Raw genomic sequence first — 25230 nt, 5'->3', positions numbered from 1 at the left:
CGCACTGACGGGCTTCCTCTGTTGCAGGATCCTGCTGACCGTGGTGGTGATCTTCAGGATACTCATTGTGGCCATTGTAGGGGAGACCGTGTACGATGACGAGCAAACGATGTTTGTGTGTAACACGCTGCAGCCAGGCTGCAACCAGGCTTGTTACGACCAGGCTTTCCCTATTTCTCACATAAGGTACTGGGTATTCCAGATCATCATGGTGTGCACTCCCAGCCTTTGCTTCATTACATACTCTGTTCACCAGTCTGCTAAGCAGAGGGAACGGAGGTACTCCACTGTCTTCCTCACCTTGGAGAGGGACCAGGATTCAATGAAGCGTGAGGACAGTAAGAAAATCAAGAACACAATTGTCAATGGGGTGCTGCAGAACACTGAGAACTCCACCAAAGAGGCAGAGCCAGACTGCTTAGAAGTGAAGGAAATCCCCAATCCTGCTATCAGAACTACAAAGTCAAAGATGAGGAGGCAAGAAGGCATTTCTCGATTTTATATCATCCAAGTGGTCTTTCGAAATGCCCTAGAGATCGGATTCTTAGTGGGACAGTATTTTCTGTATGGATTCAATGTCCCTTCCATGTACGAATGTGACAGATACCCTTGCATTAAAGAAGTAGAGTGCTATGTCTCTAGACCCACTGAGAAGACTGTATTCTTGGTATTCATGTTTGCTGTCAGTGGGATTTGCGTGGTGCTCAATTTGGCAGAACTGAACCACTTGGGCTGGAGAAAGATCAAAATGGCAGTGAGAGGAGTACAGGCAAAAAGGAAATCCATATACGAAATCAGAAATAAGGACCTGCCAAGAATGAGCATGCCTAACTTTGGCAGGACTCAGTCAAGTGACTCAGCTTATGTGTGAGGCTGTGACAGAACTGAAACACTGTGCCAGGTGGAACAGACCCAGATACCATTAGGGAAAGGTACATTGCTTAGGCAAGCATTTTATCAAACCACCAAGAAAGCCATTAAGGTATTGGATCTGCGCTTACTGAACTAGCTGCAAAATGCAGTGCTATGTAAAGACTGAAAAACCAGCTATAAAACCATGCTTGATCTAGCCTTACAGCACAGCTACTATTATTCCTACTTTTCTTTCTAATGATCGGCTGTCACCTGTCGGTGGAGCAGCTCTTTGGTCGTCATTAGGATAAGTTTACGGTTTGGACTGTCTGACTAATTGTTGTAACTGTGTAGAATGTTCATATTAAATATCTGCAAGGATACTCTATCTGGGGTGGGATGGGGTGGGGGAAATTGTTGCAATGTGCAGATGTAAGCATGTTTTAAAAGGAGGGTAATTGCACTGTAAGGAACCCGACCACAGCTCAATCAGGACATCTGCGTTCACCTATCTCACAGATGTCTTACATTATTTTCCTTGTCTAAATCACAGAGTTTATTCCTGGTGTATATTACTAGCTATTTTCTATCATAGTTTGTGCACCAGTTAGTTATGATAAACAATAAATGCTGAACATAATTTTGCCATTTTTTGTTTGCCTGTCCACACACACACACACAAACACACCAGAGACCTTAATCATCTTACATGAGTTGTGATCTGCGAAATATATGAGTACATTTTAGTTCATTCCCTAATATGTGCATGAATAAGATGGAGTTGGCTCATGCCAGTCAAGTTATGTATTTACCTACAATCACCTGTGATGACACACATACCAAAGGAACAGAGTTCATTGCTTTTAACTGTGAATATATCACCTTCTCTCTGCTCTTATTTATATAAGTGCCATACTTGAAACATCTAACTCTGTACTTAGTCAAAAGGTTGTCTTGGGATACCAGCTGGAATAAAGTGATTTTTGTACTCTCCTTTGCTTATTTTATGCTATTTGTTTAGTCATTGCAATGGTGTAAAAAACAACTAAAATCTCTATTGGTAAATAAAGTACTTGCCTTTTCTTTTTTTTTTTGTAAGCCAGAGACATTTGTTCTTCTTTATCGTGCTATATAATTGTAGAAACATACAAGGTCAAAATAATTGACTTGCAACAATTACTCTTCAGGGTTTAAAGTGTCTTGTTGATATTCTAAACTCTAACTGACAAAACCTGGGAAATCAGGACTATTCATTATGTCTGTTTTCCTCCTTAAGCAAGCTTTCTCTGTCTCTAAAGCCTGATCCAAAGCCCACTGACACCAATCGCCTTCTTTCTGCTGACACTAAGGGCAACACAGTTGACTGCCAAGGTCACTCTGGGAATAGCCAGAATACATTTACCTATAAACAAAACAATTGCAGCTTTTTGTCAGGGAATCCAAATAATAACCTCAGCTTTTCTGCCTTACAGCTGGTTTGAGAAACACACTGTTCATGTCCCATCAACTTACTGGTAAGCCACTGGGGCAGTCAGAAATACATCTATGTTAACAACAACCATTTGCTATGTTTTACTTAAGGACCTTCTTGTTTTATTCCCACTGAATTCAACAGAAAATATCCCACTGGCAACAGTAGGAGTTGGATCAGGACTAAAAAAACCATACAAGTGCATTCCTAACTAAGTAGTATCTGCCCTTTACAGAAAAGGGTCACAATGGTGCTGGAAAATTTGTGGATATTTTATAACATAAGAAGGAGATAGGGGCTCGGAGTCACAAATGGCCTTTCAATTGTATTTTATTTCAAGCCTGAAAATGGATTTTATTGTATTTTGGCTTGGAGATAATGCATATAAATCTTTTCCTCTTGGCTTACAATAAATACCTTAACATTACATTCTTGTGATTTGCCAGCAACGTCACTTAAAAAATTGTCAATTAATTCTTAGATAGTCTATTCATTATCATTTTCATCTGTGATCTTTTTCCTCCACTGTCAAACATAAAAGAACTTTGAGATGTGTCATGTTTTTAAAGATTTTAAAAATATTTTTCCTTATGTATAAAATGAACAGCTTTTCCAATTTGATTGTAGAAATGTATAATCTGAAATGATTCTTTGTGATATAAATGCACACTGATATTGCTAGTTGACTGCATGCTTACTGGAAAACTGCATGTTATTTTTAGAAGGAAAACATGGCAGCTAAAATCTCCATCTGCAATGTAACAAGCATCTGAAGATTGTTATTTATCACACAAAACCAAGTCTGATTTTCATTTTACAAAGTCCTGGGATGATTTTCAAAATCTCCTTTTGAATAGATATTGAAAAGGAAAATTTTGTTTGACAGTCATAAGCACTGCGTTGCTGTTGAAGAAATAGGAGATTGTGTGCGAAGGGCTTGATTCAGTGCCAATTAAAGTTGAAGGAAAAAAGCTCATGCTGAATTCACTGGGCTTTGGTTCAGGTTCAGCATAATTTCCTGTTAGGCAGAAGCCCTAATGCATGTTATTTCCAGTGGCTGCGTAGCAGTGTTCAGTCAAACTCTAGTGAAGGTGCATGTCTTGAAAGCTGTAAGGTTTTAATGTCTTAAAATTCTTTAGGTAAGACGATGAAAGCATCTGTTTATAGCAGTCAATGCCAGTAAGTCAGTGCATTTAATTATTTTTATGCAGTTGCACATTTTGTACTCCAGTAAGTTGGCATTCTTCAGAATTATCCTAAGAGAAATATATCAGGAAGTGCAAATGTTAATTTATGCAATAGGGGCAGTGATAAAGTAGTGAAAGACTCATATTTTGATCAACAGAAATGCCGTTCTCCATATTTACACTACATAGAATGTGGCTTTTTGTATTTCAGAAGAGAAATGAAGTGGTGTCTAGAGATCAGTTATTCTCACCTTTCTTTTCAATTGTTATTTTTCTTTTTTTTTTATCAACTAATTTGTCATGGACAACAGAAATATTGCAAACACTTTTTTGTCAATGTATCATGTGAGACTCATATGATTAATGCTAATGGACTGTTTGCATGAAAGCTGACTATTAATTTACAGAATAAATGCTTTAAAAGTGTCACAGCAATGGAAAAGTGTTTTAACTGAACAGAAGTGAGTGAATGTGAAGCTGAAGGGCACATTACCGGCCACTTAGGTCTTGCTCCTTCCTCAGTCACATAAATTATTCTTGCCGTTGACATCTATGGACAAATCAGACATTTAATAAGAAAACTAAGTTCTTGTTTGGTTTATTCATTGTATACCCTGTTTTGTACTGGTGGATAACACTGTATGTCATCATATATGCAAACATAAAAAATGTCTTCACTAAGCTTTTGTGGAAAACAGCAATAGAATTTAATACAGTATTGATCCTGTGGAATTTTAAAATTGACATAATGATATTTCAGTTTTACATAGACTTGATCTTGTACTTCTTGAACCTCTGTGAATTTTGAAAACTATTTACATAGAGATTTTGAACCATTTAACTAGGTATGTAGAAGTTGCAATGAGACTCTATAAAAAGGCTTTTTAAAAGAAAGTATTTTTTTAATAATGAAAGCTAGCTATATTTTAACATGGAGAAGCTGGATTGACTGTTCCCCTGAATAGTTCAGTTTTAGGGGCCATTGACTTTGAAGAAAAATAGGAGTTTTCATCTTTCTTCAGGAAAATCTGAAGAACAAAAAGATCAACTGAGATCAATGAGTCACAGAAATGGTGAGATATATTTTAGTTTGCTTTATTCTAGAGAAGTCGGAAACCCTTAGAAACTCCAAAGCAGGCACAGCACTTGTCTTGCATTATATCTAATAGGGTAGGACATAGCTGCAGCTAAGTAAAACCACAGGTAAAGATGTACATGAAATGCCAAGGTTAAATGTGAGGAAGAATTCTTTTCATCCACATCTAAAAGAACACATTTCTCGTAGGGCAAGAGACTGGATTGGGTGGACATTGTCCTCACATCACCCTTCTGGCTTTATTTTATTTGAATAAAAATGTGCTGCCTTATTTCTTCAGTGAAATGGACTAGAGGCTTTGGTGTACAGGCATAGAAACTGAAAGAAAAAAAATTGAGATATGTAAAGAGAAAACAGCCATAGGTTTTCCTCACCTGGGGTCTTGTCCTTCATTAATTCAATTATAAGGCTTTGTTTTTTTGTGGGACCAAGTCAATCCCCGCTGAGGGAAAATTCCTTTCCATTATTTCATGAGTTTAACAGGAGAGATTACAATATTTCTGTACTGCACACCCATCCCATGACCTCTGGGGTACTTTTTCCAGAAATTCTATTTTATTAGAAGATTTAAGAAAATACACTAGGTTAGTATCAGCTACTAATACCAGCTTCTAAACGCCAGCTTCTAAACTCTCAGTGAAAATGTTAATATCTCTGTGAAGAAAAATTCCACTAGGAAGTGCTTCATGTTATGTCTATCAAAAATATACTGTTGTCCTGGTCTAAAAGGACAGAAGTTCTCTGGGGCTCCTGGCACCCACAGCAATCACAGTGGGAGAGGGGGAGCTGTGCTTGTGGGGAGGAGAGTATGGGTCGGATGACCCAAGTGAATCCATCACAGTGTTCCTTCCCATGTGATCAGTATAAAAGGGCCCCTAAGACAAGCCCTGGGTTTTTTAATACTTGTTGTGCTGGGAGGGTTGCTAGGGGCTGTTTGTCATCTCTCCCTGGGCTGCTGGTGCTCCTGCCTCCTGTTCTCACGCTGCAGAGGAGCACTGTGTGTCGGAACAGGTTGTCTTCTGCTTCCCTAGATGGGAGCGGTGTGGCCATTCTGACTTTTCCCATTCCATGTTTTTTTTTGTTTGTTTGTTTTTGCTGGGGTTTTGGGGGGGGGGACGGGACTGTCATTGGGGCTCTGGACTCAGCAGCTCCCATGTACTGCTCAGGACCTAGCTGCCATCCAGAATGCGTGACTATCTTTATGTAACATCTTTATCGTTAGTATTACTTTCTGTTTCGTTAAACCATTTATTTACTACCTCAGAATCTCTCCACCTGGTTCTTCTGTTATCCTCCCATGGGAGGGTGGTGGTGGGATCACAAAGAGTATGTGTTGGAGTTTAATGGCTATCCCAGCCTTAAACCTTGACAGTCAAGACAGACTGAATTTCAGAGATGGATACATAAGTCGCGTATCCAGAGACAGTAAAAAACTGTGCAAGTAATGCCTAGGCATGTATTCTTACAGCCCATATGAACAATGACTCTGCTGTGCTTAGAATGTGAAAGTACTATAATTTTCTCCTAATCTACCTCTTTTTGTGTACGTGGTGTTGCTAGAAAGGACAGGGAAATGTTATCAGTACCTAGAGAATAATTATTCCTAGTATAGTATACATTCTAATGTGATTAAGCAATTCTGGACTATTAGTTTCTTTCCCTTAAAGCATTTGCTCCATATGATCTCTCTATAAATACTTTTTTGTGATAAGTAATTAAATGTAACTTTCATTTCTGAAATATTTTGTGACGTTTCTGATGCAACCATGATCAGTGTTTTCATATTTTTTTAGAGGAAGGTCAAAAGATTTCTGGCTGAAATTGACTCAGTCTCTATTTTTTATGAAGTGTTATTAATGGTAAATTCTATATTCTAAATTCTGTATTCTATGTTGGGTTTTTTTTGAGGAGTGCTGAATTTGATAATTTTTTGTATTGGTTCTTAAGCATTGCTTATGAAGAAGATGGTTTGCTTCTCAACAACAAGCTTTATTTGTCAAATATGTACGGGTTTTTTGAAAAATTAACATTAAGCAGGGATTTTATAACATATTAGAATTACTGGTTGTGAGGAGATAATGTTAAGAAAGCCTATATAACAGCAAAATTGTGGAAAAAAAGTAAGGATTTGTAGGCATTAAGGAAAAATAGGTGGGCTATGGCCTTACTTACTATACAGTTTAGGGATAGCATGTTCAGAACACATTCGTAAACAAATATAGAAGATTTCTTGCATTATCTCTTATGTAAGCAAAACAATTCTAGAAAATATTTACAAATATTTTCCAGCTTTTCTCTGAAGATTCTAAATTGTACATTACACTGTCCAAAACTGCCATGAATACTCACATCCCTAACTTCACCCCTAGGTTTAGTGAGTTTAATCTGCCTGGAGGTTTTTTTTTTTTGAAGTTTGCCACGTTCTTCACCACTGGCCTGCAATGAAAACCATTTTGCCAGTAGAAAATTTGCCTACTGGAGAACAAACAGTACTTGACACGGATACCTAGCTGACTCAGAGTAATTGGACTTAAAACTTCACATTAAAGGGTGACTTGTGACAAACTTGCTATGAATGGAGCTACTGCATGGTCAGAAGAACTTAAATACAGAGGCTTTCACATTTACACTGCATGTGATGTAGTCAAGATTCAGGTGTTTTGAAGAAAGATAATGTCTGTAAGACTTTCTTTACCTTCTGCTTTGAAAAAAGGACACGAAACCTGCTCTCGCAATGCGCTTTGTGTAACAATGTGTATAACTTTATATAATGTACAGCTTCTCAAAGGGAAGAGTTCTCATCTCACAAATGCTCACAAGCAAGTGTATTTGGGCACTATTTAGTTTAGATATATATAGAGATAATGCATTCAACTCTTTACCACCATTTTCTCATATACAAATAGGAATATAATTTGTAAGCACAAGGGAATAATTTTCATATCTGGTCTATGTTTGTACTAATTTGTCCACAGTGAAACGCTTCATATTCCTATCTCATGAAACTATTGTGGCTTCTTTATTTATAAAAGGGGTGGAAACACATTTCTGAAAAAGATAAAACATTTTTACATTAATTTCAGAGATTTTGGTTTTTTGTATTTTTTCAATGTGATGTAAATTTTCTTGATGTATTCTTCAGTTTAATATTTTGGTTATTTGTGTTTCCAGAGATGTGTAATTTTTCTGTGTTTATTTTAATTATTATAATTAGCTGAGATTCTGCACATACTTTAATGTATTGTAATTCTTAAAGAGTCAAGGTTTTTTGTTAAATTTCAATCAGGCAGACCATCATGTATCATTGGAATTGTGAGGTTTGGTTAAAAAAAAAAAAGCAAATAACATCCAAACAAAGAAGGTTTTTATTTACCACTATAATGATTACTCTTTTTTAAGAAACTGTCTCCTGCATTTATTCATGTAATTTATATGTAAGTGGAGACTGAAGATTTTCTCTGCCCTCAGCTATGTGGTGTGCATCTTGGATTTCAGCTTACTTTTTGACCAGTAAGACCACAGCATACAAGCAACCAAGAGAATCACAATGCTTACTGAGACATATCAAAAAAAGTGGCTTTTAGAGTGATATTGATCTTATAAATAACTTACATTAAATGAAATCAGTCTTTAATGGCTTAATCATGCACAAGTGAATAGATATTTTTATGTATTGCCTGCCGTCTTACCAACAAAAAGGCAATGTTAGCTACTACTGAGAGGTATTTGATTTAAAATCATTGTTTAAAGTTTCTTTATGCAAAGATTGAAATGTAATTTTATAATTGGCTCACCTTCTTAAGTTAGGGAGGCACAGATGAGAAATACATCTCTGCTGATGAAAGGCTGCTTTACTTGTCCGCATGCATTCTTCAACTTTGCCTACCTGGCAGTCAAGAGAGAAGGGGCTTAATTGTACAATGTTTATTAGACTGCAGTAAGAGCATAGACAGATAAAATATTTCTAGTACGATTTTTGAATTTTGGCAGCATGCCTCCTTTTAACATTAATAGATGTTGTACATCTGAATCTTAGTGTATTAAGTAGAATATATTCATCCCTGCTGTTTGCTCAACAACGTGACCTCTCTACTTTAAATTAGTAAAATATTTTTAATTCACTTTAAATTAATTAACTTTGAAGGCCCCCTGTACTCTTTCATGAAAACACATACCCAGGAGAAGCTAGCTTGTCAGTATGAGCTTATGGTTATCTAAATTTAGCCTATTTTATTGAAAAGGTGTCAAATTTGATGCATTGAAACTGTCACACCATTGGAATAGCAGCTTACACTTTGCAGTATTACAGTGTTTATGGTGACACACTGCACCAAAGAGATATGCAGCATCGGATATTTGATTCCTCTCAGTACTGAAAAACCTATGAATTCCTTTCCTATTTGTTTGAATGACCTTCTGCTTTGAATAAAAGAGAAAAAAGGAATCATGCCAACAGCATGGTCAGGAGGTCTGGCTATGCTAAGATCTCCCTTACTATGCTGTCTCCTTAGCAAATGTGTGAGCTTCTAAAACAAAAATGTAAAAGTGGAACTGCTTTTAACCTGTCAGTACTAGTCAAACAGGACTTCTGCTCAGAAGCTTCCCCTGTTACTCTACTCCGAGACTATGAATGATACTGTAGGGCTGTGACAGCTATCTTAAGGCTGCTGAATTCCTTTCTGAAAATTTTTAAATTTAATTAGCAGCTGAGTGATCACTGGTCAAGTGTCTTGAAGATATTGTGTAGCTTGCCTACCTGTTAAAAAATGCTAAACTCTCTAATTTTTCTTATTTTTTTTTTGGCCAGCATTCTTCCATGCAACTATGCACCATGAGGTTAAACTGTCATTCAAGCAACTGTGTTTCCTCAGAGTTTATCCTAGGACAACGGATCATATTCTCACAGGAACTAAAAAATACAAAACTGGCTCCAGTCTGTTCAGCAGCATAAGCAAAACCACAGGAGAGAAAGAGAGAGAGAACAAGAAGAGCTGGCTTTGTCAGTTTTCTGCTGCTAAGGAGAAGTGGGGAAGGAAAGCTGTGATTACGTCTTGTCCTTGCCTTCACCCCTGTCCTCACTTCTCAGAGGCGGCTGTCACCTCGCATATGTGGCTGCTCCCTGGACCCAGCAGCTGTGGCGAGGTCTGTGGTTGTGCCTGTTATTCTGCCCTGCCTGCTGATGCTTTTGCAGGGGCTGTAATAGGCACAATGACTGAAAGGCCCCGACAATTGGTAGTTCTTGCTCGTCCAGGGTTGGCTTCGTTGCTCTTGAGCAAGACATCAAGCATTTTTCTTGTACAAGACAGCTGCCTGTAATATTGTGCCCAAGGCAACTCTTGATAATTCATGCATTCAATCCATAGTGCAAAAAAAATAGATTTAATAAACATGATAGTTGGTTTATGAAATTAAGGCTGTAAATTCTCAGTTGCTAAGAGATATACACAACAAAATTCTTTATGTTCAATCATTTGTCCAGAAATGCTGACTCACTACAGAATTAATGTATATTTCAGGTTGAATTCTACCTAAGTAAGTGTGAGGGTGTTTCTGTCAATGTAAATTAGAAATCCTTAGACTTATCTGGAAAAGAACACAATGCCATACACAAATTAGAGCGAAGAATTAAAAAAAAAAGGCAATATTTGCTAAAAAACTCTGATTTTATTTTAAACTAAACCACTACATATATAAAAGATCCTCCTTTACTCCCAATGAGCATAATATGCATTTGTGACCTTGCTGTTTTTCTTTAATACTTTTTATAACACCTTTTCCTGGCACTCATTGTACTCAGGGCTCCAGGATAGTTCAGCACTGAAGATTAATATACCTAAATACATAAAGATCCTCAAGTAAAAAAGATAAAGCTCAAAAAGTCTTCCAAATAAGAAATACATGGTTGACTACGCTCTAGAAATACTTTGAGCTGTTTTTTAAAATGGAATTTATCAAGAAAAAGTTTAAACAAGTGTTAGGAGAGACTAACTTAAAATTTTTAAAGAACTGGGGGAGTGAGCTAAGATATTGACTAAAGACTACTTAGCATATTGTTAACTGAATATATATTTTGCTGGATCTGACAGCTCTGAGAGAGGTGAGGCTGCTGCAGATCTGTGCCCCATGTCCAGCCTGTAGTGAGGCTGATCATGTATTCCTTGCTGGCACATGAGGCACACAAATGTAGGTCACATGCAGACCTGGCTGGACACACAGACCAGACAGACATGCAACTCACTCGCATGGCCTCATCCTGCTCCCATCTCCACGTGTGTGTAGGACGGAGGTGCACTTGTAAGACTATAAATACACACACATAAAATGTGGATCCCTCCAGCAACCAGGCTCAGATGCTCGCTTTGCCTAGCAGCTGCCCCTGGAGATCAGTCTTGACAAACATAAATTGGTGCCCAGTGTGGGCCATGAATAATTTAATATTTCATAATTTCATAAATTTGTAATTTAATATTTCCGTATGTAAGTTTTCTTTGGAAAGATTGGAAACTAAACCAAACAGTCATTAACCTGCCAAGTGAAATATTATCCTATGCCCTTAGACACTTTGGTTTAAGGCTGATTTTCATGTTGCTGCCCAACCTGTCTTATATGTTATCATCCTGTCTGGGCCTTCTTAGTGTATATTTATGATTTCTTGTTCAGGGGCATTGGGCAAAGGCTGTTGGTTTTCTGTCATGTTGAACATCACATATTTATACTGGAATAAACTGGGTAGTGGCTTTACCCAAGCACCTTGGGCATCATGTCCTAAGTATTACTATTTATACATTCAATCTTTACATGGGAAATTTTACTTCTCTTCACCGGACTGACTCCATCAGAGTTTGAGAGTTCAGGAAATTGTTTTCCCTGTTTGGATATGCTAAGTATAATGTAAATGTGTGTATAACCATAGTGTATATAGTTATGGGACCACATGGTAAGAAATAAGGAGTGAATTGTCCCGATTTGAGAGCCCCAGGACAGACGCTCTCCGGGGCTCCTGGCACACAGGGCAATCCCAGTGGGGGAATCACAGCTGTGCCTGTGGGGAGGAGAGGATGGGTCAGGTGACCCAAATGGACCAATCACAGTGTTCCTTCCCATGTGATCAGTACAAAAGGGCCCCTAAAGCAAGCTCTCACCTGGGGCCTCTAGTGTTGCTGCGCTGGGAAGGTTGTTGTTGGCTTTTTGTTATCTCCTCCTATGCTGGTGGTGTTCTTGCCTCCTGTTTTCATGCTGCAGAGAAGCACAGTTCATTGGAACAGGTTGTCTTCCTCTGCTGCTCTGGGTGGGAGAGGCGTGGCCACTCTAAACTTTCCTTTTATTTGGTTTTTTTTGGACTCCCATAAGTACTCTGGGTTCAGGTGCTGCTGTCTGCTGCTGAGTCTGGTCTGGGACTTTTCCGCTCAGGGCCTGGTTGCCGTCTGGAAGGTATGGGTTCCATACTAGCCTAGTCATTTGTGTCTTCAAATATATTTACATAATTGTATGTATTTGCATATAATTCACTGTCTTCATTGTTACTGTTAGTATTATTTTCTATTTCTTTAAGCTGGTTTGAGTTTTTATTTCTAGCTTCAAAGTCTCTCTCCCTGGTTCCCCCATTATCATCCCCTCAGAGGGTAGGGGGATGCTCAGAGAGTGTCTGTCAGAGTTTAGTGGCTGGCCCAGACCTAGGCCTTGACACCTCAATACCCAGATTCTGGTGCTGAGACTCACCTGGGGCAGCCCTTAACAGAAAAACCTTTCCTTTGAGTCCTTCATTTGGGTTTCCTACTGATTTTTGTACTCCTATACTTCTCTAGGCTTGTGGAGATGGGCTTTTTGTGGGCTGGTGTCTATGGTTGTTATTGGGCAGGGTATTATTTAGGCCACCGCACATGCCATTGGCTCGCTCTCTCCTCTTTTGTGGGTGCGTAGAGGAACTTTAACCATAAAAAGAACTTTTATCAGAGATAGATGTGGCTTTTAGGAAGTTTACTGTTCTTCTGTCAGAGTTTATAGAAAAAATCTGACATAGGAAATTTTCTTGAATTTCCTCAGCTGTATCTATATGAGATCCTGCAACTTAGTCAAAACCCCTTCTTCAGCAGTTTGAACTAACATGGTAAGCTTCATAAAGAATAAGCTGAGATGTGCAATATGGAAGTGTTTTTTGCTTATTTTGCAAGGATGATCAATTACTTTTTGTTCTTTATTTCTTCAAGTAAGTGAAAGTGCTTCACAGTAACTTGAATGAAAATTAGCTTTGCATTTGTTAAGGAATTCAGTCCTGGCAAGTCTTCTGCAAAGAAGAGGAACTGAGAGCTGCAGCCAGTGACTTAAACCATCTCAATTTGTTCTTCTGCAGTACCTGTCAGCACCCTTGGATCCAATTCTCAGTCAGCGAAGCAGCTTCTGTCCTTCAGTGGCATATGTTAAATTGCTTTCCTGGATTAAGACATTAAGATCTGTGACCATATCAACAGGAAGAATGCCATGGCTTTTGCAAAGGCAACAGGCTTTCTGAGCATTTAGGGCAATTTGCTTCTAAAGTTTACATCTTAAAGATGAAAAAAAAAAAATTACCCTTCTATCTATAGTGTATTTTCCACAATTTTATTCATATTGACAATTATGTTATTGGTAGCACATAGTGAAAACTTAAAATCTGAGAAACTTACACCATCTGTGATTTATACAATCTTAAAACCACGAAGGGATAGGTAGGCCTGTCTTGTTGCTGCTGTTCTGTTTTCATTCATTTTATTAATCTGGTTTGTTCAAATGATAGACTGCATCTCAGCCCTTAGTCTTGTAACTCAGACCTTATTTTTCAGCTCAATGGCTGTTGACAGGCACAGGAGAAAGTATTTCAGAACATATAAAATGTTTCTCATAAATGTTCTGTTAGAATCCCAGAAATTGTCTACTTGAATAATTTTGTGCTCTTTTATTGCAGATGGCAGGTCTGAGTCTCCTGTGAAACAGACATCAGATCACTGCCTGCCCTCTTGCCAAGGCACTGCAAGAAGTGCAGCATGCAGGAGGACGTAAAGAGATGAATGAAAAAGGATGTGCAGAAATATTTGTAGTACAGGTTGTCCATTGTGGTTCGGACACCTTTCACCAGCGTACAGAGGGAATAACTCTGTGGAGTTTTGTAGACTCAGTGCAGATTCACATTTTCACCATGTCAAGTGAGAACCAAGTCTGGCACTGTTTTTACAGCTAAGCAATGTCATAAAAATATAATTCAGATTAAATGTATTCTGTTGTGCAATTGCTATATCTTTATGTCAATATGAACTGTATGACACTTCAGAATTAATATGACAGCTGTCTTTTTTTGTTCTAGTCATATTTTTGGTCAGCTGGCCTGTTCCCCATTAAATTCACATATGTGTCAAAATGTTTATATATATATATAGTGAAGATCTGAGGTTATATTGACTCTGTTTAATACGTCCTTTCAATTCTTAAAAAAAGAAACATTATGAAAGATTCTGTTCATTGCACAGACATCTTAGGCCTTTCGTTCCAGGTGGACTGCTCTTTGATAGCTGCTTAGCCATGGGGTTCTTCTGACTTCGGTTAGGTTACTTTAAAAGTTAATGGCAGAAACACTTGTTAAGAAAAGTGTCTCAGCCCAATGGCACAGCAGAATATGTTGTTACCACAGTGACAGAAAACTCAGTCACCTTTATTGAAGGGTTATTTTGTGCAACCACTCATGTTGAATTTAGCCATTATTCTTTTTTACTGTTACTCCACTGACCTGACTGTACTCTGAGGAAATGTATACATATCTGTAAGCCATCTCCTATTTCTACCCCTTGCTGTCACTTGCTCACTATGAGTATTTCAATGCTGCAGTTGCACAGGTATGCTCAGATGCTGCTGTGACCCTGGCTGTGGTGTTGGGGAACTCGCCCTGTGCCAGCTGAGTGCCATTCTCCTGTGGCACAATGGCCTCACTTGAAATGAACTCAGATTTCATTAAGTTCCACTGCAGGCAGTTCAGGGACAGTATCCTCTGATCTGTGGGTTTTCCATGAATCTTTAGATTTTGGTGGTGCTACACCGTCATAAAAGAAGAAATGGTGAAGAAAAGCCTTTTTTCCTGTTATTAAAAGCCCATGATGAGCCAAGAGGTCTTAACTGAAGTTTTATGAAAAATATATTGCATGTTACATCAAGGTGGAAACAAAAAATAGCAATAAGCTTAAATGTGGGTGTTCATTTGTTGTAGCAACTTCTAGTTTTGCTTCTGTATGGTTTACTCTCTTTGTTTCCTTCCTTGAACGTGTGGGACTGTGGCTGTTCATTTATTTTAAAATTACAGCTTTTTTTGTTTCATGGACTATCTTTTGATACTGTCATAGGTGGCCCAGCCCAGTACAAGCAGCAGTCTGTGGGTGACAGGTTGGGAAAATAAAAAACCCAGGAAAACTTACTCAACATCTGTCAAATCTTTTCCAGAGTCTAGATTAAAACTTAGAGGAATACCGAAGGTCTAGTAATTAATTTAAAAGGTCAGGAACTCACTCTGATTTCGTGTGTTCTGTGCTTAATGGTGGGTGAACACTTGTTCTTAATTATTAGGAAGCTGTTCAAGTATCTATTTGAATCTATTTGTTAGCTGAGATATCACATAGATTGCATATCACTTATTTAGTCATGTAGATCCAGGTCATTAACCTAAAGTGACTCAACAGCCAGGATCCTTGTGGTCACCTAAATCACAGCATTATTAAATAACATCAATGTAATTCAAAGTCTTTTCCTACCTGGTACCCTTGTAACAAAGCACAATGACCAAAAGGGTATCCATGGTATTTCTTAAAGCTGTTTAAGAGAAGTTTTTGGCTAATTGGTTCAAAAGCTTCCCTAGTGCTGTTTACCAGGTTAAACTGTTATGTTATAAATTATTGCTCTGAATTAGTTTATTCACATTAAGAGTCTGTAGCTAAATAGATTTCACATATCCTTTCTGCACTCTCTGCCTTCCAGTGCTGCAGTAAAAAGCAGTAGACTGAAATAAATAGCAATAGTTCTTTCAATATTGAACTCCACCCTTCATGCCTACAGAGGTGTTTATGTCTCTGCAAATACCTTGGAAAAATAAAGCAAGATCTAAAAGTGAATTAAGCCTGTACATCTGTGAAAGGGCAAGGGAGAGAGACAGGTAACACTTCTTGTGCAGGATTAGCCCCAGTGGAGATTTGTCAGCTCATCTCAGGTCAGGGACTGCACAAAATTCGAAGCCTGATAGACATCTGGAAATCTTGCTGTCACATGTAAAAGGTTAACAGAAACTTTTGGTTGGGAAAGGAGACGTTAACTTCCATAAAAAACATGTAATATGGTGTTAGATTCTTCCTGTATGATGAAAATTGCAACACTTCTGGGCAACTTATATATTGAGCCAGCACTTGAAGGTGTTATGATTTAGGACCCTAAACGTGGTCAGAAGTATGCCACTTTACATACCTGGAGGGTCTGACCACTATCTAAAACCCTGGACAAGAGGAAACATTTGGAATTTCAGTTCGTTAGTTAGCACTAATCCTTTAAATCCAACCCAAGGGTGCTTATAAGAAAGTAATGTGTAATTCATCAGCTCTCCAGAGCAAAAACAGATGAATAGAAGTGAATGTCATTATGCAAAAATCTTGAAGGTGAGAGAACTGTGAATTCCAAAAATATTCTCCATATGCAGTGAGGTGACACCTGATGAGAGTGTGGTATTGGGGGTAAAAGCGAGATACGCATCTAATTGCAGCCTTCTAGCTTCTGCAAAGTTATTTGAGTGGATTGCCATTTACTAGCTTTGCAGATCTACTTTTTCTAAGGACCAAATAAAGTTTTTAATCTTAGTGATCAATAGGTTGGAAACTTGAACTTGTTACCTTTATTTCCATAAATAAATGTATGTGCATATGAACTTGCGCTTGTTTCTTGTGAAATCACCAATTAACTTTTTTTTTTTTTTAATATGTGAAAATCAGTTTTTGTTTTTCAAAGTGACTGTTCATTCAGCTGAATACAGAAGTGTTGCTTGGAAGCTTTTTCTATTTGTTTAGGATGCAAATTTCAGGTACTTTCTGCAAATCTGCTTGAAAGACATTTCAGACTTCTTCCACTGGGAAAAAACCATCCTAAGCCAAAGTTACTTCACTGACTTTGCTTTTGAAAATGAAAACTGTGTATGTGATCTGTTATCCTTCTGCTTAACTGAAAGAGATTGTTGAATGGTGCCTTGGTGCAAGGTTAATTTTAATAATCATCTTTGTTACTGTGGCTTGAGACTTGGGAAAGGCAGTGTTGAATAATTACCTTTTTTTTGGGGCACTTTTTTGGTTATTTAGTGTGTATCACACAAACACAGCTATATGATTAGTGCTGCTGCATTTCTACTCTGTACCTGTGAAGCAAATTTTTCTGATTTGTCTGTGTGACAAAAGCATGTAAATTTATATCAGGCTGTTATCCTGACAATATCTTCTAGTAGTATTTGCTAGCTATAACAATTCTATTTAGTCTGTGTAATCACCCTCATTTGTTTACAGTGTACTCTTACCTCTGGTTGTGGTCTCTTGATCAGTACGTGCCATTTAATATTGCTGTTCTTTAAACTGCCTGATATTTTTTTTGTTTCTGAACACTCTGCTTGTGAAAGAAATGTGAATGGTATTAAAACATTGCAAGTCTTTCAGATAAGGTTATAAAATAGCTATGGGATGCTATAAAGCTAGAATTTGATGAAAGCCACAAACTAATTCACAAAGATTAACAACTCCATGACACAAGCATCTAAACCCAGACCAGGAAAAAAACATCCTGTAGAAATCTCACTTCTTGAGCTGACTGGAGATGATCATCCTCTTTACCAAGAAACTTCTGTGAATGTTTTTTATAACTTGGTTGCCAAAAACCTAACCTACTCTTTAAATACTAGTATTGTTCTATCACTAATTTTAATAAAAGAGGGCAGAAACCAGTGAAAGGAAGAATGAGCAGAGCAGGCTATGATGCAACAGTGCTAATAATAATTTGTTCTTTGGAAAAACCTTTGTTTATTGAAACTGTCCTGAGCACTAGGTAAAATTTTCATTTGTTTTGAATTTGGAGTAGTGTCAGAGAAGGAATGTTGATAGATCTGTATTGCAGGAAAAAATAAGGTGAAGATAGATGTGTTTAAGTGTCGTTTAGATGTGGTGTTGGGTGACATGGTTTAGGGGTGAACTTGTAGTGTAGGATCAATGGTTGGACTCAATGATCCCAAGGGTCTTTTCCAACCTGAATTGTTCTATAATTCTAACATAATTGCATATCCTTACTGTTAATGTAAAGTTGATTCGACTTTGCTATTCAAATCACATGAAGCTAGAAATAGAAAAATAGAGGACAATTCTTTATCATGTATTTAAGATAATATTTAATGTAGCTGTCTTTCACACTTGATTACTCTGTAAACCTGTACTAACCCATTGACTTCCCCTTGGTTATATATGTGTAGAGTGTATCTTGGAGCAGAATTTAGTCCAGTGACTTCATCTGCTGTCACATAAAGTAACCAGATTATTTTGACAGGAAAATCCACAGGGAGAGAAATGCATATATCTGTATGAATTAATTTGATTTAAGTACTGCAGGATGGGATTTAATGATTAAACACACTCTGTTCTCTGGTAAAAAAAAACAGGTACCAGATGGTATGCATAGCAAAATATGTTTGCTCTATACCTGTGGGTTTTGAAGTAAAATGCAGCCCTCCTAACATCTGGCACACCACCTCAGGACATCTGTAAGTGGACAAATATTATCAGATTGCAGAAGGCTGTGTTGAATAGATTTAATCTAAATTTTATGTAGATAGTGTCATGAAGTAGTTGGGAACATCAACAACATTGAAAAAAATATCACTTCCATGCAGCATTTTATATCTAATTTGTAGATTGCTGGCTGTGCAATACCAACTTTCTTAGAATAGCTACAAATGTCATATATAATTTATTCTGTAGTTTCTACTGCTAGACAGAAAAAAAGTACACACAGTTATCTAAAAATGTGTTGACATGCTGGCTTTATATATAAATAATAAATACTTTTGTACCATCTCCTAAGGGAGCTGTCAGAGAAGAACTCCAACAACCTATGGTATCTTTTCTTTTTCAGTAGGGTTGACATATACAACGTTATTGTTCCAGTCCAGCACAGGATCCATGTAAGTCTGTATGCATCAGTAACTCAATAGAGTTATCTTATGGAACTGTATATGTACATAAAATTGTGCTTGAATTACTGGGGAGGTTGTTTACACTGCACAATGCAGTAGTAGGGAATACTGTAGTGATTATAAGCCTAATTTTCTCCTAGGGCTGCTCAGGGTTTTTAATATGGGTAGCCTTCCCTTTTAACCTCAAGTTATCTCATGTGTCTCCTTGGAGCACTTTAGAGCGCTGCTAATCCTCTTATTTTCAAACTGTTCAATTCTATAGGGTATTGAGTACCCACTTTAGAGTTCCTAGGCTATTCAAATTCGTGACTATGATTTTCGTATCAAACACCTGTCTGAAATATACATATTCTTTTTTTCTTTTTTTTTTGTTTGTTTCTCCTGTTAAGTTGGGTAAAACATTCGTTCTGAATAAAGAGTGTAGGAAAAATACACTTTTCTTCTACTGTACCTTAGCTGGTGCATTGGATTGCCTGACTAAATAGTCTGTAGCCAAAAAGTGTGAGGGGAGTATGCAGGCTGATATCCATGCTGGATTGACTTTGGCTCTCAGTTTCAAATGAACAGTTAAGAAGCCTGAAGCTAAGGCTTCAGGGACAGAAAGCAGTAGTAGTTGGATGTCATGCTGAACAGCCTGGAGGAACTGATGGAATCTCTTCATGCAACTGGTGTTTTACATGTATTCCAACCACTATTCAGATGGCTGGTGCTCTGGTAGTGAGTTCTAGCTTGAAGATTCACAGAAGACCTGGACAGATACATGGCCAAGATAGCTACTGCCTTTAACATGTAAGTGTCTTATGCGGTCTTGTCCTGGGTTTGAGATAAAACCCAGTCCTATTTAGTGATTTTTACTTTTCTGTCCCTGTTAGAGGCCAGCCCAGCCCTAACCCACGACAGATCTAATGAAAACTGGCTGAGACAATGTCATGTTTTCAGGCACTGAAAATAATGTGGGAAAATTCTGCAGGAAACCCACCGGACTATGTGTCTTTCAAGTACTTAGATGACAGCCTGAATATGAATACTTTCCTAAAAGAGTATGGTTAAATATTTTGCTGTAATGCAGCCTATGAGTTTGGATATTTGTTTAGCCAACTTTCTTAAGGTTGGTTAGAACTAAAGGCTACAGTGTGATTAATTTGTCAATTTTATTCAATGGATTTTTTTTCAGAAACATTAGATTTACAGGTATTAGTGCTTTACAACATTTTACCTGTGTTCAATCTGAAAATCAAAACCCTGAAAATGATCTCAGCTTTAGGTATGCATTTCTCAGAACCCTAAATATTACTCGGACTAGTTAATTTTTACTTCTCTATCACCAATGTCTGAAGTTATATTTGATGAGAAACAAAACTATATTACAGAAAGTTTGTCTTTCTCTCTTATATTCTCAGGGACTGACGCTTCTTGAATATATTCATTGACAGTACCTGTTCCAGGTGTTATAACAGTATCTGTGTTTCTAAGAATGACCATTCGACATATGCAATAGATAATGTGCTATTCACAAATGAATCACAGTACTTTATTTCAGTACAGAACCCAATGTATAGAGGAATAAATGCTGCACTCAAACATTGTCTTGATTCAGACTCTAAACAAAGCAGCGGGTTTTCCTTTTCCTTTATATCAATAGGTAAAATTGGATAGCAGAAATCCACCATGCAAACACCTCCACTCTTTACATAGTGTCTCAAATCCAGTCTACAGTATAGTCTGTAGCAGTTATGACATTTTTTATGGTTAAAATCAAAGCTGTTCAGTCTGAAGGCTGATTCTGCTGAATGCAGTTATTTAAATTTCGATCTCGTTTCCATTTAACGTAAAAGCAAAGGGAGTGATATGAGCATTTTCTGTCCTTCACCACAGCTGGGAGAATAGACATTGTCAGCTGCAGCACACTGTCAATCTGGAAGCCTGCCATTCTGCTGAGAAGTTTATGGTTGGTCTAACCTTGCTGTTTCTTGGGGGCAGGTGGACTTGCAGGCCAGAATGCTGGCTTGCTGAAACATGTACATTAGTTCTTTGTGAGCCATTTTAAAGGCTCCATGTTAAAACATTGCTTATTCAGGCAAGTTATATAAATAATTAACCAAAAAAAGAGATGGATGGATGAGGGCATGGGCAGGTCAGTAGACTGAATTATTCTGCTTTCTTGACAGGCAGTAAAAGCCCAGTGGAACACAGAGAAGCAGTCTGACTCTTATTCTGTGTTCCTCTTTGGAGCCTCCTAACTTCCTTCTGTCTCGGAGAGATTCCTGCTTGCCTGCCTAAAGCGAGCTGTTTTTTGGAGATGATCTAAATTGCACCATCAAAAGCAATACTCTGATCCTGGACAGGGTAAAGTGCTAGTGCCTTGCACTTCTCAGATGCGTTTTTGTTTCTGCTTCCATTTGAAGAGCATGAGAGATACTAAATTCATCTGACATAGCAAGTTGTCCTGTTTCCTCTGAACCATGGAGGAAACTTGTAACCTTGCACGTATGTAACAAGACCTGATGACCACATGTGATTGAAGGAGGGCAACCAAAGAGGTAACAGCAGCCTCATCTGAAAAATAGCCACTTTTCAAGTAGGAAAGTCTTTTTATGGAGAGCAAATGTTAACTTAAACCATTGTAACTTGTTCATTGCAATTGTGAGTCGTAGACTGGCTTTCGTAACATCAGTGCTTTATCACTGTCTGGAGAAAAAAATACAATGAGAACAATATCCTCAAAGACTGGATGTTACTTTCAGCTTGCTTACATGAGGATGGCAGAGAATGAGAAATGCAGTGAGTTAAAAAAAAATAACAACAACCAACCAACAACAAAATTCCTGGCCTAGTTTTTGAGGACAACAGAATATCCTTGCACTTTGTCTTGGTGTAAATGATAGGGATGCTGTACTTAATTATTGAGTTAATGTGCTCATACTATGTCAAAGAGTGAAGGTATGAGAGGCATATTTGGTAGGTTAGGCATCTCACATCTGTGGTTAAAAAAAATGGAGAAATTCTTAGTTGTTATCTTGATCCGTTCTTCTGGACAGAAATAAACTGGCTCGTCTTTGAATCATTAATAATTCATGACACAAGTGCATATTTACTGGGAAATTCCCACCTCATCCATTATCTAAAAGACACAAAAATATCCCCAAATAAGAGTACACTAATGTAGGTCTGGGAAAATTCTATTTCTTTGTAATAAAATTAGCAAGGCCTAGTGCAGACTTATGGGTTTAGTGGTCCTTGTAAGGAGAGATACCCTCTCAAACTATTTTAAGATAATTTACCAATTGCAATGAACCCTTTCTGATGAGTTGGAGGATAAATTCTACTACATACATTTATATAACAATGGCAAACACTAACTTAACTAAAAGCTTAAAGTGCAAGAAGAACTGGAATAGTACTTGACAATTAATGGTCTGACATATAAAGAATGAACTTACCAACTGAACAGCTTTTTTTGAACTGGAGATATAGGGAGAGTATCTGGACTTTTCTAGATTTATCAACTTTTGTCCTGTAATTCTGAAAGTTAAGCTAAAAATAGTTACCCAACTTTTCTTTTATTACAATTATTCTTCCTATGAGTGAAGAACAACCATATAGTGAAGCTTGAGGAGTACTTTTGAGCTCTAGTGTGAGCAAATACACATATTTTCATTCTTTCCACACTTTACTATGTCCCTTTGTTGAAGGAGATACTGATTCTCTCAGATCTCAGAGTTGTGGCAGTTTTCCTCTATTTTCCAATTTCTTTTCCTGACCATCTTTTCCTTAACAGTGGGCAACTGACCTTTACCGGAATATACACTTTAATAACTATAAATTCCTCTGAAACCCTATTTAGCATACAATAAATGTTGTCTTGTTTGGTAATAGTTTTTTCTACTTTCCCTATGCTAGTACCTGGAATCAGTAAGATTCTAGGTCTCAAGATCAAGAGACTTTGAATTACTGAATTAGTTTCTTGATAGCACCTCCATTAATCTGTTTCTTTTCCCACAATAACCCAAAGCTGGATTTGTGAAGTACTTCAGTTGAAGACATTCCTCTGATCACAGGAAGTATAGTGGGAACTGAAGAACTTATTTTCTATGAATGGAATGTCTTTCTCAGTGTAGCAGCAGTCATATATCTGAAGAATTGAAGGTTTAAATAACTTAAGACATTTTGGTTTTATGTATTTTTTGTGTAGAACTGTATAGGACTAGTTGAAGTACTTTCCCAGACCATGTGGAAAATGTAAGATTTCAAATCGCTACATCTGTTAGCATTCTGAACTCACTACCTTGCCATAAAAGCAAGCTATTTACAGGGATCCAGAGCTTAAGGAAGTCAGTGACTTCCAGAAGTTTGAAAGAGAATACCTACATAATAAAGAATAAAGCAGAAAGTAAATTGCTACTAATGATTGAGATCATAAGAAATTCCAGATCATGAAAATCAGGCTCCAGTTGTGATTTCTGGAAAGACTGGAGGCAAGGGACAACGGGTTGCACCTCGGTAGTAGATGTAGTGGAGGCTTCAGCTTAGAGCTGCTAATACAAAAAAAAAGGAAAGGAGGACAGAAATTGGGTATCCTACATGTGAGCCACATTAATAGATTGTGTAAAATCACATGGTCAAAATATGCTTAATCTCTTAGTAGCGAAAACACAAAGAAATTGAACACTGATGAAATAAAAGAGTCTGCAGAGAGCTTTCATTGTTTCTTTCCATAATATTTTAGAGGAAGGAAAGAACAAAAGATATGTATATTTAATATATTTGTTAGTTATGATTTAATATTTCTCTTTTAATATTTAACATTGAGAAGTAACATTAGAGGCTAAACTGAATGTAGTAAATTAATCAGAAAGCAAAGGGGCAAGGAATGCATAAAATCCAGGCTCAGCATAATGGATAGTCCAAGGTTAAAAAGAGCGGGATATAAGCTTCTTAAAATCCCTGGATGACACTATAAACTCTTTTTTTTTTTCTGCTTTAAAAAATGCTGATTCATAAAAGGAGGAGCATATCAAATCTCTTCTATAATTTAAAATTATCTTGTGTGCTATTCAACAATTTCAACAAACTCTTGCAATTGCTTTATAAACCATCCTGACTGAAACAGATGGATATGTAATTCAAATAATGAGCTGGATCCTCTCCCTGTAGCAGTCAATTATACAGGGGGGTTTTTTCAGTATAGTATTCAAGAGACTAAGATCTTTCTCTATATATAGATCACCTGAAATGACCTTGCTTATGCAGTGTTAGAGCCAAAATGGAACAGTAGGATATGTATCTTGCTGCATTTTTAAAAGCGCAAACTGATAGTTTAAGAACTATTGTATCTGACAACATTTACACTTAAATTGTTGCCAGTACTTATCACTCTGATCTTTTAATGTGATGCTTTCGGTAAACTGCCCAGAGACATCTGATGTCTGAATGTGAATGCCACGCAAAGAATCTTAGTAACATTGTATCGTGTTGAGATAATGACAAGCAAGCTCATTTCATTAACAATGAACGACAATCTCTAAATGGTGAGAACTCATGGCAAAGATTTAATTTCCATCTAGCACTGAATGTGAAACCGTCTAAGGACCTGTCAAGTGGTGGGTGTTCAGAGTTCATCAAAGGTATTACATAGGAACTTAACTTCCTCTGTGCTTGTCAACATGCACTCTCGACCAGGTAATAGTGTAAGAACCTTTACTCGTAAAAGCATTTGACTGAGTGCTGAGGAAATTTTCCTGGATCCATGGTAAGTTATCGGTGACAAAACTCTAGTGAACTGTGTCATAGGATTTGAATACCTTGTTAACGAGTGAAACAGATTTGCTAAGATTGGATAGGGGCCTCAGTGCTGTTGGTACACATTAGACTCACCAGGAATCATCAAGTAAAAAGACATGCTGCTTGCTTTTGGCTTGCAAAGCTCTGTTGAAGGTGCAGTTATGTAGCTTGTGGGGTAAAAGTTAGAAATGCCTCATAAGGGCATGTGATGGGGTGGATCTACGCACGGAACAGCTTGCCTGCTTTTTGAAGGAAAACTTCGTGCCCATTGCAAAGCAGCTTTAAAAGTGAGGAGCAGTCATTTCGGTTTTATATGACTTGTTGCTATGTGAATATAAATAATTGTGTGTGGCTGCGGTCAAAATGAACTGAGAATGAGAGGTAGCTGAAACCTGGCTCTGCAGTAAAAAACAGCCTTTTGCAAAGAGATGGGATGTATCATGCTAGAATTCATAATCTGATGAGTTTATATCTTTTATTTTCTTCATAAAGAGACATGGAAAGTCTTTAGAAATCCTGCGTTACATGATATCCATGAAATGACTTGTTTGTATAACTTAGAATTTTTTGAAATAGTTTACTGTATGAAGTATTCAAATGTGTTGACTAAACAAAGGTACTG

At 37.5% G+C, this 25230-nt stretch overlaps 1 protein-coding gene across 1 annotated transcript; it reads left to right on the top strand.

Annotated features, from left to right (window-relative positions):
• The first annotated feature begins 31 nt into the window (after positions 1 to 31).
• GJD2 (gap junction protein, delta 2, 36kDa) lies at positions 32 to 1027 on the top strand. The gene has a single exon (XM_009871725.1). The coding sequence runs from the start codon at positions 110 to 112 to the stop codon at positions 869 to 871; it is 762 nt and encodes a 253-aa protein (XP_009870027.1). The 5' UTR covers positions 32 to 109; the 3' UTR covers positions 872 to 1027.
• Positions 1028 to 25230: the final 24203 nt, after the last annotated feature.

The sequence above is a fragment of the Apaloderma vittatum genome, unplaced genomic scaffold (assembly GCF_000703405.1).
Source record: "Apaloderma vittatum isolate BGI_N311 unplaced genomic scaffold, ASM70340v1 scaffold11286, whole genome shotgun sequence".
Lineage (NCBI taxonomy): Eukaryota > Metazoa > Chordata > Aves > Trogoniformes > Trogonidae > Apaloderma > Apaloderma vittatum.
This window is presented reverse-complemented; position numbering and strand designations above follow the sequence as displayed.

Coding starts and splice junctions, on each gene's coding strand:
- GJD2 (XM_009871725.1), top strand. CDS start 110: ATGTTTGTGTGTAACACGCTGCAGCCAGGCTGCAACCAGGCTTGTTAC.